Source organism: Siniperca chuatsi, linkage group LG4 (assembly GCF_020085105.1).
Source record: "Siniperca chuatsi isolate FFG_IHB_CAS linkage group LG4, ASM2008510v1, whole genome shotgun sequence".
NCBI classification, from domain to species: domain Eukaryota; kingdom Metazoa; phylum Chordata; class Actinopteri; order Centrarchiformes; family Sinipercidae; genus Siniperca; species Siniperca chuatsi.
This window is the reverse complement of record NC_058045.1, coordinates 9,035,083-9,054,204: the sequence shown is the minus strand read 5'-3', so window position 1 is coordinate 9,054,204 and position 19,122 is coordinate 9,035,083. Positions and strand designations below refer to the sequence as shown.

General features: G+C 43.0%; 1 protein-coding gene across 4 annotated transcripts in view; it reads left to right on the top strand.

Moving 5' to 3' along the window:
- The window catches only part of reln (reelin), a 96,067-nt gene that overhangs the window by 13,072 nt on the left and 63,873 nt on the right, over positions 1-19,122 (top strand). For all 4 annotated transcript variants that reach the window (XM_044193588.1, XM_044193589.1, XM_044193586.1 and 1 more), the window contains exon 2: positions 7,492-7,599. In XM_044193588.1, coding sequence (XP_044049523.1) covers positions 7,492-7,599 — 108 coding nt within the window. The remainder of the gene's footprint in view (positions 1-7,491; positions 7,600-19,122) is intronic.

Below are 19,122 nucleotides of genomic sequence, written 5' to 3'. Positions count from 1 at the left end.
TGGTTGGCTACTTTTGGGGACAACTTCTGGAATACACACTAGTCAGTGTGTGTTTGTAGTTTTCCGTGCAAGTAGGTTAGCATGTGACGTGTGTCTTTACACGTTTGATTGTGTTTAGTAGATGTGTTGAGCTTGCTCTATATATATATGTGTGTGTTTAGTGTTACATTGTTTGTTTCTGGGTGTGTGTTATGCTTCTTTGCCCTGTGTGAGGACTTGTGGTTTGGGTCTTATCCCACTTTTTGAGGCTGACTAGGCTTTTAGTGTTTTCCTACATTCCTTGGATTTTCTCTCGGGAAGGCTAAGCTGCACACGGCAACTTTCCTCTGTAACCTGCATTAGTTTACATTAAGATTGTTTATATTTCTAGTTCATGGTTCTCTTCTTAAACATCTTGGCTTTTAATTGTGTGTTAGCATGTTCAGTATGGTTCTGATAAGTAAAGGAAGATGCTTTGCTTGTCAGGGCTGGATGGCTGAAGCCTTTTCTCTGCAGAACACATGGTGTTGATCATAAGGACAGCTCACTCTCCAGTCCTGGCAGTCACCAAGCGACAGAGGGAAAGAATCATGGTGTTCCTGAACCCTATTACAATATAACCCTTTACAGCAACCACCAATTATGCATCTTATGATATCCCCTTTATGCTGAATGTTTAGTAAATCTAATGCTTTATAAGATGCCTTTTATGAGTAATCATGCAGGATTCTGTTGCTCGCTGCTTCTGATCTTGGATGTTTTCTTATCCAGTTGTCTTTTGGTCTTACACCTACAGTGCTTCCTTATCCTTTCTCCTCTCATTCTATCAAGATTTCATCAAGACTGATGAAGACGAGGTCCACATAACAGAACTGTATCTTATCAAAACCCATTTAGAGTCTCATAGCAGAGATCGGTACTTAGATGGGATCTGTTGCTTTTTGAGGCCTCTGTACAATGAACCAATGAATAATGTTAAAAGCCCAGAGAGATGATTTGCTATCAAAGCCAATCTCAGGTAAAGAGAATAGCCTTTGAGTTGTCACAACGCGATGTGCTTCTTCTGAACATGCAATGTTCTGTTAGAAACTATGAAGAAATGTTCTGTCATAACTGATTTGGCTTTGTTGATTAGTGGATATGCCTTCCCAGTGGGGTTGTATCTTCCTTGTAAGTCAAATGTCAGCCTTCTGGCACATCACTAAGAATGAAACGCATATATAGTACATTGTGTGCAGAAGAATATGACTTGTGGATTACGCGCAGATTATATGTAAATAGTGCCACTCCAGAGATCATAACAAAAGAAAAGAAAATGTCCCTAGAGCACAAAAACTCAATTCATATACTCTGGAGACTTCTTTTTGTGTAGATTCACTTACACACCTGTGCTTGCTCGTGTTCAAACATGTGACACATAGGCTCGTATGAATGTAAACAGACACACGCATACATTGCATCATATGAGAGCAGTACAATGAAGTGTGATTCTGAAACAGATTATGTGTCAGGAACAGGATGTTTGTGACAGAACTGCCTCTTCACTCCTGTTTTTCTCCACGGCTGTTGCAGGGGTGAAGCCAAGTTAGGCAGACAGGAAGGCTTCAACTGCCCTCCTTGGTAAGCAGAGTGGAACCTCAACACAGCAAACTGGACCAAGAACAAGAATAGCATGTTATAATCTCTGGCCATGATCATGAAAGGACCTGTAAACTGGTCCCAAGAGATTAATTGCTTTCATTCAGCCCTTTGCAAAAATGTTGGAGATGTTGTAATTAAACAGACCTGTAGAAGCTCCGTGGCTGGTTGTCTGTGATCTAGTGTTTCACAGCAGCAGATGGCAATGCCAGCAGGCCAGGATGGTGCCAGAAGGTTACGCAATGGAATGATGCCTCTAAGACCTGACTGGAACACTGCATGACACATATATGTGCAGAAACACACTTCCCACACAATCATCTGAAACTGTAGAGAGACATTCATACGAGACAGACATACGAGATTCAGTTTGTCTGCATCTTCTTGAACTTATGGTCAGTTTAAAGGGCCGGCCTTTCCCTTCCTTATCAGAGGAAATAGTTGTCTATCCTTCATGATGTCATGCTCAGGTGACTGACAGTTTGAACCATTTCAGGAAGCTCAGAGTGAGGTGGCACCCCGACATTGGCATGGCCACAGAAACAGATGGAACTATAGCTTCCCCATGGTCTGGCCTCCATTTCCTGGTCCTCTCTGGGGCACGTGTGTGTCTGCCAGTGGGATATGGGTCAGATGGTCGGCTATCTTTATCCAGATTGTTGCCAGGAAAACCTCCATCCATTTGGAAACAAAAAGGGCGTCCTCCTGGTTCACTTGGAAAAAAAATTGGGGATTTCATTGATATTTTCTGTTACAGTATCTCTTTTGTAGTGTCTTGCATTTCAAGTAAGTTGTTTCACTATGTGGCTTGTACTACATTATGCTGTAATCATGTAACAGTACAGACTATGATATTTTCTGTCTGTAGTATAATTGAGTGCTACCAAATCAAATTTTGTCAGAACCTCATTGTGTAGCCGTGTCTTTCTAGTCTTGGGTACTTTCTAAATGTTTTTCCGAGACTTGTTTAAGTAAAGGTTATGAATGTGGGTGTGGTGAAGATTGGTGGGTGTGTTTGTGCACAAAGAGCAGAAAGGAGCTGTTCAGGCCATGCCAACCACATGGGGACTTCAATGCAAGTGGACTAGGCTACGACGTAAAGCAGGTCTTCTCTCAGAGCTCCCAGACTTCCTGTCCAGCTCCAGCCTAATCCCTCGCCATGCTGTTTTCTAAGAATGATCTCATGCCACCAAGCGTTGCCAACCACAGTGCCGACTATGCTTTGCTGCACCTTAAGGAGACATTACTATTGCTTTTAAGATGCCACTGGGCTCTATTTTTCATATCCCTAATATGACTACTGACCCAGCATACAGTGAGCAGCACTTTGGTCTGTTTTTCACTTTTTAATAGACCTGCTTCTTGTTCAAGGAATCAACCAAAACCATCTATCAGTCATGGCTGCTCCCGCACTGCTTGTACTATAAATAAAGAAAGAAACAACCAGAAAAAAAACAACAGATTCTCTGTCTACCTCAGGTGCATTCATTTCTAAAGGCAACTGCACACCTCTTTGGGACTAGTGTAAAACCGTACTCTAGTATTGTATCAAATTTTAAACATCAGTTCACTGTCTTCTTCCAGTACCTTGTTTGTCCTATATTGAGGATGCTTTCACAGCATTCAGGATAAGGTGATGCACACAGGTAATACCAGGAGCTACTGCAATCCTGTTCTTGATTGCCAGATGGTCAGAAGTTGGCTGAAATATTAGTCAGACAAATTCACTAACAAGTAAGTAACATAATGTTCTGCACATGGATAAACTTAGATGGAAAATAGGCTTTCCAATTTACTAGCAATTATTTGTGATCTTTTTTTTTTGCTGATTGGGTTGTCAGGAAAGATTCATTTTCGATTACTGATCAGTCATCACTGTGTGCATTCTGTGTCTGCATGAGCTTGAGAGACTTGTCAGCAAAGCCAGTATTGTGTTTGTGAATGTGTGGTTTTGTAGCGTTGTGTGGTGTGCTGCGCTGCGCTGGTACTTTGTGCCCTAACATAAATCCTGGTGGATCCAGAGAGGTGAAGAAAGCCCCAGGCCCATCAATAGTTGAGTAGGAGCATGGTTGTGTGTGTCTGTAATGAGGCATACCACATCGCATCATCAATATTACATGCTGGCTTATGGCTGAGGGATGTGCTCTGTGGTGTGTTCAGGTATAAAGTATGAGCGTGTGCATACAGTGTAATGAGTGTTTTGCAAGACCTAAGTTAGGTGCACTTGCCACTGCAGACACCAGTCTTGTCCAAGAGCATGTAGAGGTCCTGATGTGGAGTTGAAGTAGGAGGGAGGCATCAAGAACCAAGGGTGCCTGTAGGTCAGGAGCCACAGTGCACCTGACTGCTAGAGAGAGCTCTGGCTCCTCAACATATCATGAACAGCTGCAACCTCCACATATTACTCTGCCACCACCCATCCCATCCCCCAATACTAACCAATCAACATTAACACAGTAAACATACTATAATTATTTCCACATTAAGTAAAGTATATATTTGTGTGTATTTGTGCATGTGTGCACTTGATTTGTAAACCAGAAATTCTGCATCATATCCAGAATACCTCCTTTCAGAGATATAAACAGTGCATTTCATTATTATAAATAGCCTCCTGTTATTTGAAAGGGCCTGTAATGTAGTTTTATATATGTCTTTATCTAAAAATCTCTTTCCACCCTACATGTTTCATCGTAAAGCTATTTGTCTCTTTTAAGTCTTATGTTCAGAAAAGCCTAAAATTCAGTCCAGATGTTTGGATGAACTGTGTTAGCCTGACACCTGGTGTGTTTACACATCAACAAATCACACACAAGGGCACACATGTGCTCACACACGTGCTCACACACACACACAGAACTTGCTAATGTGTTGGATGAGAGTGCTGGTATAAAGTTCATCCCCATTACCGCCTCATGGCTTCTCATTCCCCTCGGCCAAGTGAACAGTACTCAGAAATGAAGTATGGACAAGAATTTTAAAGGCTACCATCAAAGGCCGCCAGCCTCCTCCTTTAGATCTATGTGTGTGTGTGTGTGTGCGTGAGTGTGAGTGTTCGTGTGTGTGAAGTTCCCCCACAGGTGATTGGATCTGATCTGATCTCATCTGATTGGTTCATCCGTCTGTTGCGTTCCACAGGCGAGTGAGAGAGGGGTGTCTAAATAATTTAGATCTTGCATTTGTATTGATCAGGTAGCGCTGCTCTCCGTGGGCCACTCCACTACTACCTATCTCTCCATCTCTCTTCGCCCCTTTTCTTGTTTTTTGATTGTAACCTTGTGCCCCTAGCTTTGCCCCTCCTCCACTCTTTCTCCCCCCCAACCTCCACATCAAACAGAGTGCAGGCACACTGCTGCGAGGGAGCAGAAAATGCATAAGAAGTGAGTAGATGGGGAAAGTGCAGGAGCGAGCATTTTTTACCATGATTCTTCAGATGGGAGTGAGGCTGGAAGAAAGGTGTAAGCGGTGGATAAAGAGAGAAATAGCATGCTGGAGGTAGAAAAAAATCTTCTGTGTGTAGCCCATATGCAAGTGTCTGTGGAGAGTAATGGAGTGTGTGTAACCTTGGTGATGCAGGTCAGTGGAAATGCAGAAATGAGCGTATTGTGTGTACGGAGGCTGGTGAAGCCTGGTCCAACTTAGTGCATTAAACCCAGTCCATTACTCCATTAAATACTGCATCATTCCACGGCCTTGGATCAATACAACATAACGTAAACACTTATAACCTGTCTCATCACACTCTGGAATGGATTTATTGAATAGGTAATGAATTCTGAGAAGCAAAAATAGCATAAAAGAACATGTATGCTCAGTATGAACATGATAATTGCTTGTTTCAATGAGAAGGCCTTTTCCCTGCATTCTGTTGGTATTGCAGTGTTAGAGGTGCACTGAGCAACATGGATTGAATATGATAATGCTTCTGTTGCCAAGCAAAATATCTGCCTTTCTCACAATACGGCTTCTTGTACACGCTGTACATGCTGATAGAATTTGGCTAGATAGTGCTCACAGCTGACAAGAAAAAGGAATACAGAGGAATTACTTGTTGCTCACACAATGTTATAAGAGCCATTCATACAAAAGATATATTTTGAAATATTTGTAAAATATTTAGAAGTAACTTACGTTTTACATTGTTAATTAAGGTGAATCTATGGAGCGCTGAGGGTACGCTATACTTTGACTAATGTTAGTGCAGTTCCATCTACAGATACAGAAGCCAAGCAATTACTGTAGTTGATGCAGGTTTATCCTGTTTACCCTGTTAGCATGTTTCATTTTGTGTTTTGGAAGTTTGCAAGTTTTCTGTAAATGATTGAAATAAAAAACATGGACTACATAGTTTTATTTTATATTTTTATATTTAGTGTCAACAATATGCTTGGATCATTTACTGCTGTATACTGTAATGGAGCAGAGAGCATGTTAAAAACAGCATGGATTTCTGTGTAAAAACCGTGACAGGAGAAGAGAGGAGGAAATGTCGGATATAATAAAGAGTTGTGGGATGAATTATTGAGGCGTTGATATTGAGGGGAGTTGATAAGGGGAGAGATGGGCTGAACTGTGCTCTTAAGACAGGGTGTAGCACATCCAGTATGCACAGACACATGCAGAACACACACACAAACGCTAGGCGCCTTGTGTGAGGATGTGTTAATGGAGTCACCCAGACAGACAGACCACACAGGAGTCTGCTCTGCCCAGATTCTCACATCAAAACACACCAAGCCCAGAAGAATGAACGCCCAAAGCGTTATGTTGCTATTCTTACTAAAAACACACCAATGCCGCAAGTGTTTCCTCCTTTTCCAATTCACTTTTCCCCCAAAAGAAGGGGGATTCCAGGGTCAGGAAATAACAACGGCTCCATTTTTCCCCACTGCAAAGGATTTTATTCCTCAATGTGTAAAAGTGTATTTTTTGGTAGTCTGTTCTCCTTTGAGCCACAGAGTGTTCCCCTGTGCTCCGATCTGTCTGGCTGGAAGCAGTCCAGTGGCTGAGCTCTTTTCCTCCAGTGATGTAGCCGGCTCTGTGGTCCTGTCACTCAGGGCCTTTTGTTTACTGGGTAGATCAATAGTTAACTTGCTGCTGGATACACTAAGCTGTAGATCTGTACAGCTGGATAATATACCTCTGGCAGTTTTCTGCTCTGTTGCTGTTTGTGGTGACCTGTGATGAACAGAGGCTTAGAAAGGCTATCAGAGTTACAGCCAATTAGCTCATCAGTCTCTTCTAATATGGTTGTCAATAGAGACAGGCTTTGATTAAAGCACTGTGATTTGTTCAGGATGAGTTAGATTACATTCTTGAGAAAAGTGACTTGGGCTCCATTGAGCAGGCTCCTGTGTGTGTGTGTGTGTGTGTGAGAGAGAGAGAGAGAGACATTGTTGCTTTTGCTTTAACACCTGCTTGCACATCTGCATTCTCCCCTCTCCTTTCCTCTCCTCCTGCAGGGTGTCTCATTGGCCTCCCAGTTAATGGTCACTCTACATTTCTACTTGTTAACACCTGAGCTCTGTGCTCATTAGCAGCAGGATATTAGGGAGCTGTAGTGCATATACACTTGCAGACTTCCTGTCCACATGCATGTACATCACACCAAGTAATTATCTGTGTAGCTTGCAAATGAAGTGCGAACGTAACTTAGTACTTGCGATCTCTGACACCTTATCAGCGGTAAATTACAGTTTATCTTCCAGTCCTCTTGGGAGTTATCAATAAAGGGGATAATGTATTATATTTCATAATTAACATTTGTGAAACAATTTCTGTTTTTCCTTGGTACTTTGTGACATAACCAACTGGATGAGTAACATTGAGAGTAACACCAATGTTAAACATCTTCCTTTTTTTCTGTCTCTTCAGTAACCATCTCTACCAGTGTATCCTTTGATGGTCTGCTGGTGACTGGCCTCTACACCTCCACACCGGTCCAGTCGGCTCCCATCCCTGCTCCAGCTGCCTTCGGCTTTGGTAAGTCTTCATATAATACCACTGTAGGCTGTTTAGAGTGGCTTCCTCACCCATGCTCCTTGTGCCAATACAAGCTCCTCTTTAAATGCTCGACTTAGCTTTGCCTTTTAACACAAACAAACTCTCAGCTACTCAAGATAATTTCTTAGTGCTGGAACTATGGAGTATCACAGTGAGCACAATCCAGCTCAGTGATCCACATCCTTTCCCACAATGAGCAATAAGACCACTTCCCCACTCTGGTTGTGACAGGCCGTGATGGATGAGGAGTGGGGATGATGTGACCATGGGTTCGGCCAGATGCGTTTTCATTGATGCTTGAGAGAAGAAAAACAGAAAACTGAATATGAGATGAGGAAAGGAAACTGGAGAACAATGCAAAAAAAGTATGTGAGGCTTCTGAGAGACAACACCAAACTTCAAATAACAAAGAAGATATATATATATATATATATATATATATATATATATATATGATTGAATTTCATTTGGCATTTGGTTTACTAAAATACAGTACAAGTTCATACTGTATCATTACAATAGTAAGAAGTGGATAATGGTTTTGGAATAAAAACTGCTAACTCTTCAGTCTATAGCTGTCTAATCACAGTTTCCTTAACATTATCAGCATTTTTTTCTTTGCAGCGTGTAGCTGAGTGTTATATCTAAACTTACTCTTTTCTGTGAATTTACAGTGTGCTTCACCTTTATTCCATATACCATTCCATTCCAATTTCTGGACACACAAGGATTTTTAGACTCAGATAAAGTGTGTGCGGATGGAGCCCCTGTGTGCAGGGGTAGGTGCTTTTCTTGGGGTGATGGACTGGCCATAAAGAACTCCTTAGAGAACAGGGCTACTAGCCCAGAACTGCTGCCCAGCGGGCTCACTTATCCTGACTAACTCCACTGTTCTTCAGACGCTGACTTCACTCGGCCAGGGTAGCTCTTCCCGCTTGGCAGCACTGTTTACTGGGGAGGCATCCAAGCAAGGATTGCGTCACCTTTGCTTCACTCTCATTAATTTTAATTAAGTTTTAAGAGAAGGACTGCACAGACTGATAGGCAGCAGCTTGTGGGACTGTTAGTTTCTGCATGGTGTGTGTTTAAATAAGTCTGCAAAGCCTTCCGTTACAGTATGTGTAATCTGCTAAGCAGTGATGCCGTCCAGGTTTCACAGCGCCAGTTACTCAGTCTGTCTTCAGCTGAGGAGCTCTCTACACTGTGTCTCTCTGCTCTGATTCTCCTGCATCCTCTCCCAGTGTTGGCTTCAGGACTCCATGGTGCTGTACAGAATCAGTGTTTTCATAAAGACAAAATAGAAGAGTGATTTATTACTGCCACCTTAGTCCTCTTCTTAGTGCCCATGGTGGGGCTGCTGTCTAAATTAGTTTTATTTTTCCTTTACATTTGTCTGCACAATTATTAGGTAGATGGGATTTTTATGAGACGTTGTCCATACACTAAGTGGCAGCAGCCTGGCTGGTCTGTAGACCAGGGTGCAGAGAAGGCTCTTTAGTCTTGGGAGGGCTGAAGAGAGATGCTCCCAGAGAGTGAGAGCTTCATCAATGAGCTCATGGAAACCCAGTGACATTGCTGTGCATAAGAGAGCCAGTGTTTGTGCAAAATGCTTTGAAGATAATGCAGTGGAACAATAGTGGAATGAGACACCACTTGATGTCCATTGTTGTTATGACAAATATAAAGGGATCTGTGAAGACAACAGGGTCACGCAACTCCACGAGGGAGTTTTATGAGTCTGGTGTTTAGTGTAGAGCATCTAAGATAGGGTGCGGCTCTAATCCCCCTCAGTGGAGGCATGTAGGGAACACAGATACACATGGACAGCAACATGCAGACACACACATAGAATTCAATAAAGAAATACCCACCAACTCTAACTCAAAAGCACATACACACACTCCAGCTGCGTACAGCTGTTATGAGTAGCGGCTGGCTGGGGGAACATGTGGCTGACAGATGTATCAGTGCAGGAACCAACATGAATCCCAGCATGGGAAGAATGAAACCTCACTGCACCGCCACCACAGGATGGCACACACAGGGAGAAGATAAGTGGTGATTTAAGATTGCTGAATGTTTTTGAGATTTGAAAGCACAATATATTTCTAAGCAAGAAGAGAGGGAAGACTTTTAAGTTAGTAGATTTATTTTTGCTGGGTTGATGTCAGTGGAGAGAATGAGGGTGAGTAAAAGAAATACAAAGATGGACATATAGTGAGCATGAATGGTTTGAAACTGATAAAAATGAAGACGGTATAAACAGATAAACGCAGGGAGCTGTGGAGACAGGGAAGTTAGTGTTTCACTCTGTGTGGGGATGTCTAGTGGTTGGTGTGGTCAGAGCTATTGCAGCGAGCAGACAGGATGACTGCCCGCCGGCCTCCAAAGAGAGAATTCCCTTCGGCCTTCTGTGTCACCCTTCACTGCTTTTTACAGAAAGCTCATAAAACTAGTGCACGTACATGTGCATGACCACACTGCATGCAAATACACATGCTCTATCACTGGTCCTCTTCTTTCTCTGTCTTTTGTTTTCTCTGTCACATGCCCTAATGTAGATAACCTCACAAGTAAACACACACAGACACCAGGATGTGGAGACAGAGAAGTGAGTATTTTATTGGCTTCCACTCCCTCTGAATAACAATACACTTAATTTGTAGATTTGTACATTTGTAGTAAAAATGTGAAGTTCTGAGGGGCTGAGTTTTTACTGCATCATCAGAACTTAACACCCACTCATTGTCGAATTAGCTGAAGTGTGATGGAGCAATTGGGGTGGCAATCAGGGTAGTCTGAGGAATGCCATATTTCTGCTTCTGGGTTGAGCTGCAGCTCCGGTTGCCCAAGGCTCATTCCTCCACTGGTTAAAGGCAGGAGATCCCCCACTAGCCGGCGGGTGGCTAACCACAAACCTTTATGATGCTGTAATTGCTTTGCTACGGCTAGTGCAGAATCAGACAAACTGGAGCTGAAAACAATATTGAGAGAGACAGAACACAGGAGTGTAAAGTAACTGTGGTTTTTAGAAATAAGCCCATAAGTGGCCCGGCAAACTAGTCTGGCTGAGCCACAGCCACAGCAATCATTCTTTTTCAAGGTGCGAAGGGCTGGCAGGAAAGACTCAGCGTGTCATTGTGGGATTCATGTAGTCAAAGTGATTCATTTCATTATATTGTGTAGAATAGTTTGACAACCTAATTGCTCATTAGAGACCTTTGCAACATGTTTTACAGTGAAACTTTAAAACACTCTACGTGTGTGTATGTGTGTGTCTAACATGCGCGGAGGGGATGTCTATACACACTGCCAGAAAAGCAACATGAGTCTGGACTGACTCAGCTGCTGGAGAATTCCAACTGCTTCATGTTTTTCCCTCCTTTGACTTTTATTCCATTAAGAGCTATTTCTTTCCATTCCAGCCTCTTGGCTTTCTGAAAGAAACTCACACAGCTTTCAAACTGGTGTCTACAAAGATTTTATGATGAAAACAATGACTTATGTGCATTGTCATAAGTTTGATTTATTTGGTTCGGGTTTGCATAAGAACAGTTTGCTGTTGTATGTCGCACAGCAATGATGAGGTGATGTATTGGACCCCACAGGCCAGGGCCTGGATGGAAAGAAATGTCACATGTGGTCTGATTTGTATTGCTCCCCTAATGGCAAAATGTTTCCCATCACATCATTATCCATTCAAACACAAAGACAGAACAAGTATTCATTCTAAATGTCTCCAGATTTATAATTACGATGATGAACAAAAGGCACTTGAAGGAAGGAGAGAGCTTTCAAAATAGACAGGAAAGGGAAATGGATAGGCAAGTCCTGAAGTGTTTGAGATTAAGGGAATGAGTGTGAATGGAGAGTGAGAGGAGAAAATTGAAGGAAGTTTGCATGAAAAATGGCAAAGAGGGACCAATGAAAGGGAGACAGTATGTGAATGATATAAGGAGGGGGAAGGACAGAAAGAAGATGAGAGGATGGCGTTCCATCACTCCCTTTGACGGAGTGGCTGATTGGTGTTGCAGTGCCAATGCTGAGCTGCTGAGAAACTGGTCATTGATGGATGGCTCATTTGCAGGGTGATGTTTATTTTGTCGTTAATTTGCATATTTGTATGTATTTGCGGGGCGGTTGGCTTCTGCTAGCAAGGATCAGTCCCCATCTCAATATGATGGATCTGGCTGTCTGACAAAATGGACAGCTTAGCGACAGGGACATCCAGCCGACACTCTGTCCCCATGACGGATGGGCTCATGCTAACACACAGCCCGATCAGAGATGAAATCCTGCTGCACCTTGACCTGTGGAGGAGGGGCCAGAGAGGGTGTGCAGCCAAAAGTGTAATCATACCATACACATATTTAACAGGAAATAGAAACATATAGATACACAATCATGAATGGTCTTTCCTTCTTATTGTGCACAATTATGCATTCAAATCCTGATATCCACACTTATAAAGCAGGAACAATCAGTACCTGTAAGTGATGACAGGTAGAGGAGGAATCCATCTCAAGGCTGAAGGTCGGCTGTCTGTGCCCTCTTGCCACCAAGCCAGATTGAATGTCAGCCAGAATGTCAGACTATGAGAGATGGCAGCTCATCATGTCAGTATTTACAGAGACATACTCACAGGTGTTTTTCCTACTGAACAAAGCCTTGGTTTGGAAGTACTAACATGTCCCAGGGGAGCACAAGTGTGCTTTCGCATACCCCCTCCATCAGTGGGATGAGGAGAAAAACTGAGAAGGTGATACTGTGTAGGGAGAGATGGAGGATAAAGAGGAATGATATAGAGAAAGGATGGTGCAGGGAGGAGAGAAGGGGTGAGGGAAGGGGTTCCCATGGGAAGAGAAGCTGTCAGTCCCTGGGAGACTTCAAACGCACTGCAGCCCTGTGATCAGCCTGCTCCCTGGCTCTCTGCTGACAGCTCCCTGACTGCGCCGCTTAGACTCCCTTCATACACGTACACAGATACACACACACACACACACACACACACACACACACACACACACTTACTTGCTACCATAAGAGCTCTCAGACTCTCTGATTTATCCACTCATACCACAACACATTCAAATTCCATTGACATACGCACACTCATGCTGATTCTCACACTTAGGATGTGCATCTGTGACACAATTGCTCTGACATCCATCCTTATTATAACCTTGAACACTGCCAAAGTTCTCCTGTTGCAACTCTGTCAAGGACACTGCACAGTCCCAAACTGTTGCTCCTGAACTATGGGCTGAACAGAGGCAAGGTGGAGCTGGCGGTGGTGGTGGTGATGATGTTGATAATGATGATGATGACTTATCTAAGCCATTACTCCTTTTCTGCTCAGGGCTGAGGCACCCAAAGGCAGATCCCTCCTGATGATGAATTCATTAGTGCAGAAGATGAAATGAGTTGTCAGTGGCAGGGTTATGTATGAGAGGTGATTTGTGTTCTCTGCGGCACAGTGTTAGATCAGACTCGAGATCGGCTGGGTCGGCTTGCTGTAAATCTCCCTGCTTTGCTGGCACAGGACTTTCCCACCCCTCGCGCCCAGACTGAGCCTCTGTTCTGTCCCTCCCGTTGCCCGGCACGTCCTCCCCCACCAATCGCACAATGCCTGGAAGCTGCTAACAGGTGGTTAAACATTTGGGTGCTCTCAGAGTCCAGAGGAATGCTTGGGTGATTATGCATCAGAAGTCATGTAGCTACTTTCTATGCTCAAAGCCTCCTTAGAAGCAAAAAGCAACCCACCTTCAAAGAATTCAAACAGAATACAACATAATCCATTATTAATTTATGGTAGACCCACAGCAGACTCTTGACTAGTGCATTAGTGTTGGCCATATATCCCAGCAGCATAGGTCTTGCCTCTCAGGTGTGATGGTACAGTAGACCTTCTGGAGCACTGCTGCTGGGAATTTACTGGTTCACTTAGTGTACACTAGCTCTCTTGGAAAACATAGTCCCTTCTTTGAACTCCCATGGCTTCTCTAGGTGTGCTTACATTTGTATGTGTATGTGGTGTTCAGTATGTGTGTCTATGTTCATGCAAATGTGCATCTATTTGTGTCTGTTAGTGAAGATGTGCACGTGTACGTGTTTGTATTTGCTTTTTGAGAGCACACATGTATTTATATGCACATGCTGAGCATTTGAGTGCTTTTTCCTTTCTTTGTTGTATTTTTTTGCATTCAAATGTATGGTTAAAAAAAGGTCCAGGGTGACAAAGAGAGCATAAATAGGAGAAAGCAGGAGCTGGACTGACTGGGATAGAGATTTCAAAGTGGTGTGTGAGATGTTGTCCAGTTTTTTTTTGTATTTTTTATCCTGCAGGAGAGAGCAGCAGGCGTAGGCTGTTTCTCCCATGTGTGGTCTCTCTTGAGCAGAGCAATGTTATTTTCTGCCATGCAGAGAGGTTGGTTACATGCCAGAGAGAAAGAGAGAGGAGAGAGAAATAAAGATAGAATAAAGACAGAGAGAGCTTTGACACAAAGACTGCTCAGTTTGACACATTTCTGTGAACACTAGTGGGTTTGCATCATTTCAGCAAAGAGACAGGCTGACTTTGAAATGTATCTCTGTTGTGTTGTGATATAAACCTCCTTATACTATGTACCTCTACATGCACCTTGCAAGTGTGTGGGCATCTGTGGGTTTGGTGTGCAAACTGAGAGAAAGTGATTTCACAAAGTCTTCTCCACAAAGTGCATGCCATCCAGGCTGCACTCTGAGGTCTATTCATTTTTAAAGTTCCCTTGCAGTGAGTATTAGAAAAAGTGGAAGTGCTCTCTCTGGCACTGTGAGATGAGGAAGCTTAGTGGTTCTACTGGTTTCTTCCTGTAGGGCCCTGACTGGATCTGGCTCTCCACCCTCTAAAAGCCTCAGAGAAGAACAGGAATGCTCCACCTCTTGGCCCATTTTGTTTTACATTACATACGAGTTATATGTGAGCAACTCACCCAGATCCAATCCGACCCATATTTTGGCAGCGAAAATAGTTGATGACCTTCTCTGTGTTTCGCCCTCCTTACAAGAGCCAGGCTGTTGCCGTGATTAGTTCACTGCCTCCCAGCACTCCTCTGTCAGACCAGGCTCAGCTCCAGCCTCCTCCATAAACACTTTTATGTACACACACATACTGTATATACACACACATGCAAATGCAGCACAGGCACCATGCCTTGCTTTCCACTGGCTCCTCACCTGTCGCCCCAAGTCTCTGTCTCTCATACTCAACATGTGTGTAAGGACAGAGCCTGCGAGACCACAGCCTCACCAGTTTGTTTGTTTGCTGCATTGACGGGTGGGGAGCAGGGACGTGGGTGCAAGAAATTAGCACAAGTCAAATCAGATTAATTAATCCCCTGCTCAAACTATTAACCGAGGAGTCGTGTTGAATTAAAAATCAAATTAGCCCTGGTGCCTGCCGTTAAAGCAGTGGTGTGTGCTTGCCAAGCTACAATGACACACACCCACAGAAGGCAAGCCGCTCATGGGCTTCTCTGATGGATGGACATATGGATGGATGGATGGATGGATGGATGGAGGGGTGGAAGAAGAAATGGGTGCTCAAGGACTAGAGGGGTGGGGGAAAGGAAGTTTAATGACTTTGCCACCCAGTGTGGTAAGCTTCTCTTGGGGCACGGAGCTGACTGTCCTCCACTGGGTGCTGCTCCACAGGCCTCACACCACTACACTCAACACACTCGACTATGTCACTCCAATTAGGCCTTTCAGCAACATTTCACCCTGATGGTTTACATAATTCATACACATCTTGAGCCTGGGGCTGAACCCAGTTTTAAACAGGTCCCTGTTTCTCAGCTTGACTCAAAAACATAAAGGGAAGGGAAAGGGAATTTCCCTTTTTTTTTGGCTCTCATTTTCATAGTTTTGGCCATCCTTCCTATCAGTAATAATAGCAATGTGCTCACCAAATTAACTACTTCTGAGAACGTGGCAACATTACTAAAAATGATCAAACAGATTTTAAACAAACCCCCAGATTAGTCAAACTTATTTGGAAGAGAAAATGAGGGCAAAAAGTGGAATCATTACCCAAATTGTCCTTTGTAAACATCTATCACAGTTTGCAGACTGTGATTGATTTTTGGTTTTACCTCCAAATAAATTGGTTTAATTGTTTTAGCAATAGTATGCTAAACTGTTGCCTTGTTCAAAACATGTCTGATTGTTTCTTGTCGGTCTTTGTTGTAGCGATGTTCTCAGCAATTACTCAAGTAAATAACATGTTACCATTACTGAAAGTAATGATGGCCAAAAGAATGAAAATAAGACCCAATGTGGAAAAAACTGGAATTTTCATTTAACTGTTACAGCATATTCAGCAATATAATTGGCAGGTGTGCATGCATGTGCATGCATACTTGCATTTGGCTATACTATATGTATGTTTGAGTATGTGAGTGTGCCTTTGAGATGGATTGCAGGGCTGTGCAGAGAAGTCTAATCTATTATACAGGGTGGAGCTCCAAAACACTTGTTTGATTCAGAACAACATTTGTTTCAATTATGACACATTAGTTCGGGGGTGTATATTATGCTCTAGTAGTGTTCCTGTATTCCATTTATCATTCCTGCTTTTATGGCTTGTAGCTCTTGACCATTGAAAGGAAGCAGCAGGCAGAACTAAATGTTTATTTTCTTCATACTTTTACTTTTCAGTTATTGGTTTTGATAGATGCAACATGCATGGGGCATATTACAGAAGAATAAGCAAATATTAAATTAGTAGAGTATTTGTATTAAATAATTCTTCATGTATAACCATATGTTGTTGTGTACAGTACTCTCTCTCTTTCAGCTGGTTAGAGCCAAACTGCCAGCTCCTACAATAAGCCCTAGCTTTTTACATTTGTGTGTGTTGTGTTGGTGTGTGGGTGTGTGTGGCCTTGCCTTCTGGAGTTTATGGATGATGGATGCTGTGAGATACAATGGAAGCCTAAATGAAAGAGCAATTGTTCTGTGACTGTATGCTAATGGACAAAAATTGGTTTGGTGCTTAGAGCCAGGGCATGAATACATACATTTTATCTATACACAAATGGCTTCTTTCACAGAACATTCAATTGAATGTACTGTGCACACATGGAAAAACATAGTAATGTAAACATATACACTCTCACCTATACACATATACAGCTCAGCAGACCTCCAGGTGTCCTTTACTGCCAGTTAAACTCTCTTTCATTCATGTGGCAAACGTCTCCCCCTCACATTTTCCCACAGAGTCTCTTACCCCCTTTCCCCCTGGCCACTGGCATCTTTCACCACCCATATTAACACACAGCTTCCTCCTGGCAACGCTGTGCCGGACCCCTGCCATCACCACAACGCTGCCAACCCATCTCCATGGTAGTGTGATTGGCAGGTGCTGAGATGGATGCCCGTTTCAGCCAATGGCAGATCAGTTTGGGATTGTCATGCGCCAACCCGCAGTGGTTCGGCTGACCAGCTGAGATGGTGTTGGGAAGAAGGGGTGAATGCAATACAACAGGCACACACAAACACACACACATAGCATGGGATCATTCAGCAGCACAAAGCGTATGGGGTCCCTACTCAGGCTGTCAGTACTGTTGTGATGTATCATTTATGTAGCCATTGTGTGCCCTTCTCTTGAAACATGTTGACAGAGGCATTATTCTGGCTTTTGACATATTCCCATACATTCACAGGCTTTTAATAACACATGTTAATGCTCCAGTAGGTTTATGACAGGTTTTAAGAATTACCACATGAAATATGAGCCTTTAATGGGCCTGCCCTCCAAATTATCTGGGGTGGTATACATTGAATTTCAAAGTCTGAGCAAGTGGGAGAATGATCACTGCTTATAACGAGTGTGCACATACACACACACTCCACAAATACGCACACAACAGGCCTGGAGGACAAAAGATGTGCATCATAAACATTAATCTGTGCTTTTTAAATGAGACCCACTTTTCTGTGTTTAATCAAAAAGTATATACTGAGTGGTGACAAATAATAATTCCTAAGACAAAAATCAACTAACCTAATCTCCTTACAGCACATTACGCTACTTCATAGGGCTTTCATTAACCAAGCAAATTGCTATGCATACACATGCATTTTAATATTCTGTTTGGGGTTGCTTTTGTATGTGTATGTGCGTCCAGGGTCATGAACGTGTATGTGTGCTTATGGTTGTGCACTATGTGTGTGCTTTAGCATTTAAGGCGTATATGAACTCATTAATAACAATTGCTCCAGTGAAGGGAAAGTAGATTTACTGTTGGAAGAAAGGAAGCATCAAGCATCCAGATTCCTCTTGCCTTTAGGACTGAGGTGCATTTTCCCACTGCCCTCCTGTCAATCAGCAGGAAAAACATTTTTTAACTTTCTTGAAATCATCTCAGAAACCATTTATCAGGAATGGAAACAATCAAATCAAACACAGACAGATCACTCAAACTAATAGTTTTTTGTTGCTCCCCAAGCCAGACATTGCTGAAGGACAATTGTGGAATGAGTGCAAAATCCAGTAGCTATTTGGTACTGACCAGATGTCAAATGGTGTGTATAAACTCTGAATAATTCTGGTAAATGTGCACATCAATTTCAATGGTGCCTCTTGAATCCTCGCAACTCTGCCACAAAGCCTAACTATCAGTTCTAATGCCAGTTAGACCGGATCCTGCTGGTCCTACAGTGTGAAGTCGCTGCCAGGCTGAGCCACCGATTGCCCATCTGCTCCATCAGGGAGAATTCTCACTCCATCTATTTGACTTGTTTTGAGCTTGGCTGTGGAAAGCTCATTAGCTTTGCAAAGTGAGATATAAAGACAGATAGAAATGCTGTGTCCAAAGAGAGAAATGTTAAAGAGGACACAGACAGATGTGAATTGGAATGTTTACATATTTAAAAGAAGCAAGACCAGACGGCAGGGAAAATGTGGAGAAGTCTTTGTTACTGCAGACATGGGCGGACTAAATATGAATACATAAGAGGCCGTCAACTTCCCACTTCCTTTTTATGGGGCGCCTTAAAAAAATCACTACGATTACCAGCAGAGATTGATGTCGGGGTGACAGTCCTACAACTGCCATATGACCCTTAAAATCCTGACACACCCATTTCCTGTGTTTCTGTGTAACTGAGTGAGTTTGTGTGTGGGCATGCCCGAGGGTGCATGTATAGGCATTTGTTTGTGAGTGTATATGTGTGTGTGGGTTTATATTTATGAAACATGCTCTGCCCAGTCATACCGTGGGAGTTAGCAGGTCATCTTCCTGTGCCATTTATCACTGCCGACAGCTCATAAGCGCCCAATCTGCATGTGAAAGAGCGCGAGCGTGCATGTGTTTGCCTATGTGCATTTGACTGTGGATGTGTGGTTGCAACAGTCCTGCAAGATCCTCCTGTGGCTGCTTATTGAATTAGAAGTGGCCTCTGCTGATACTTATCTAACATGCAGCATGAATGCATCACCAGTGGTATTTGTAC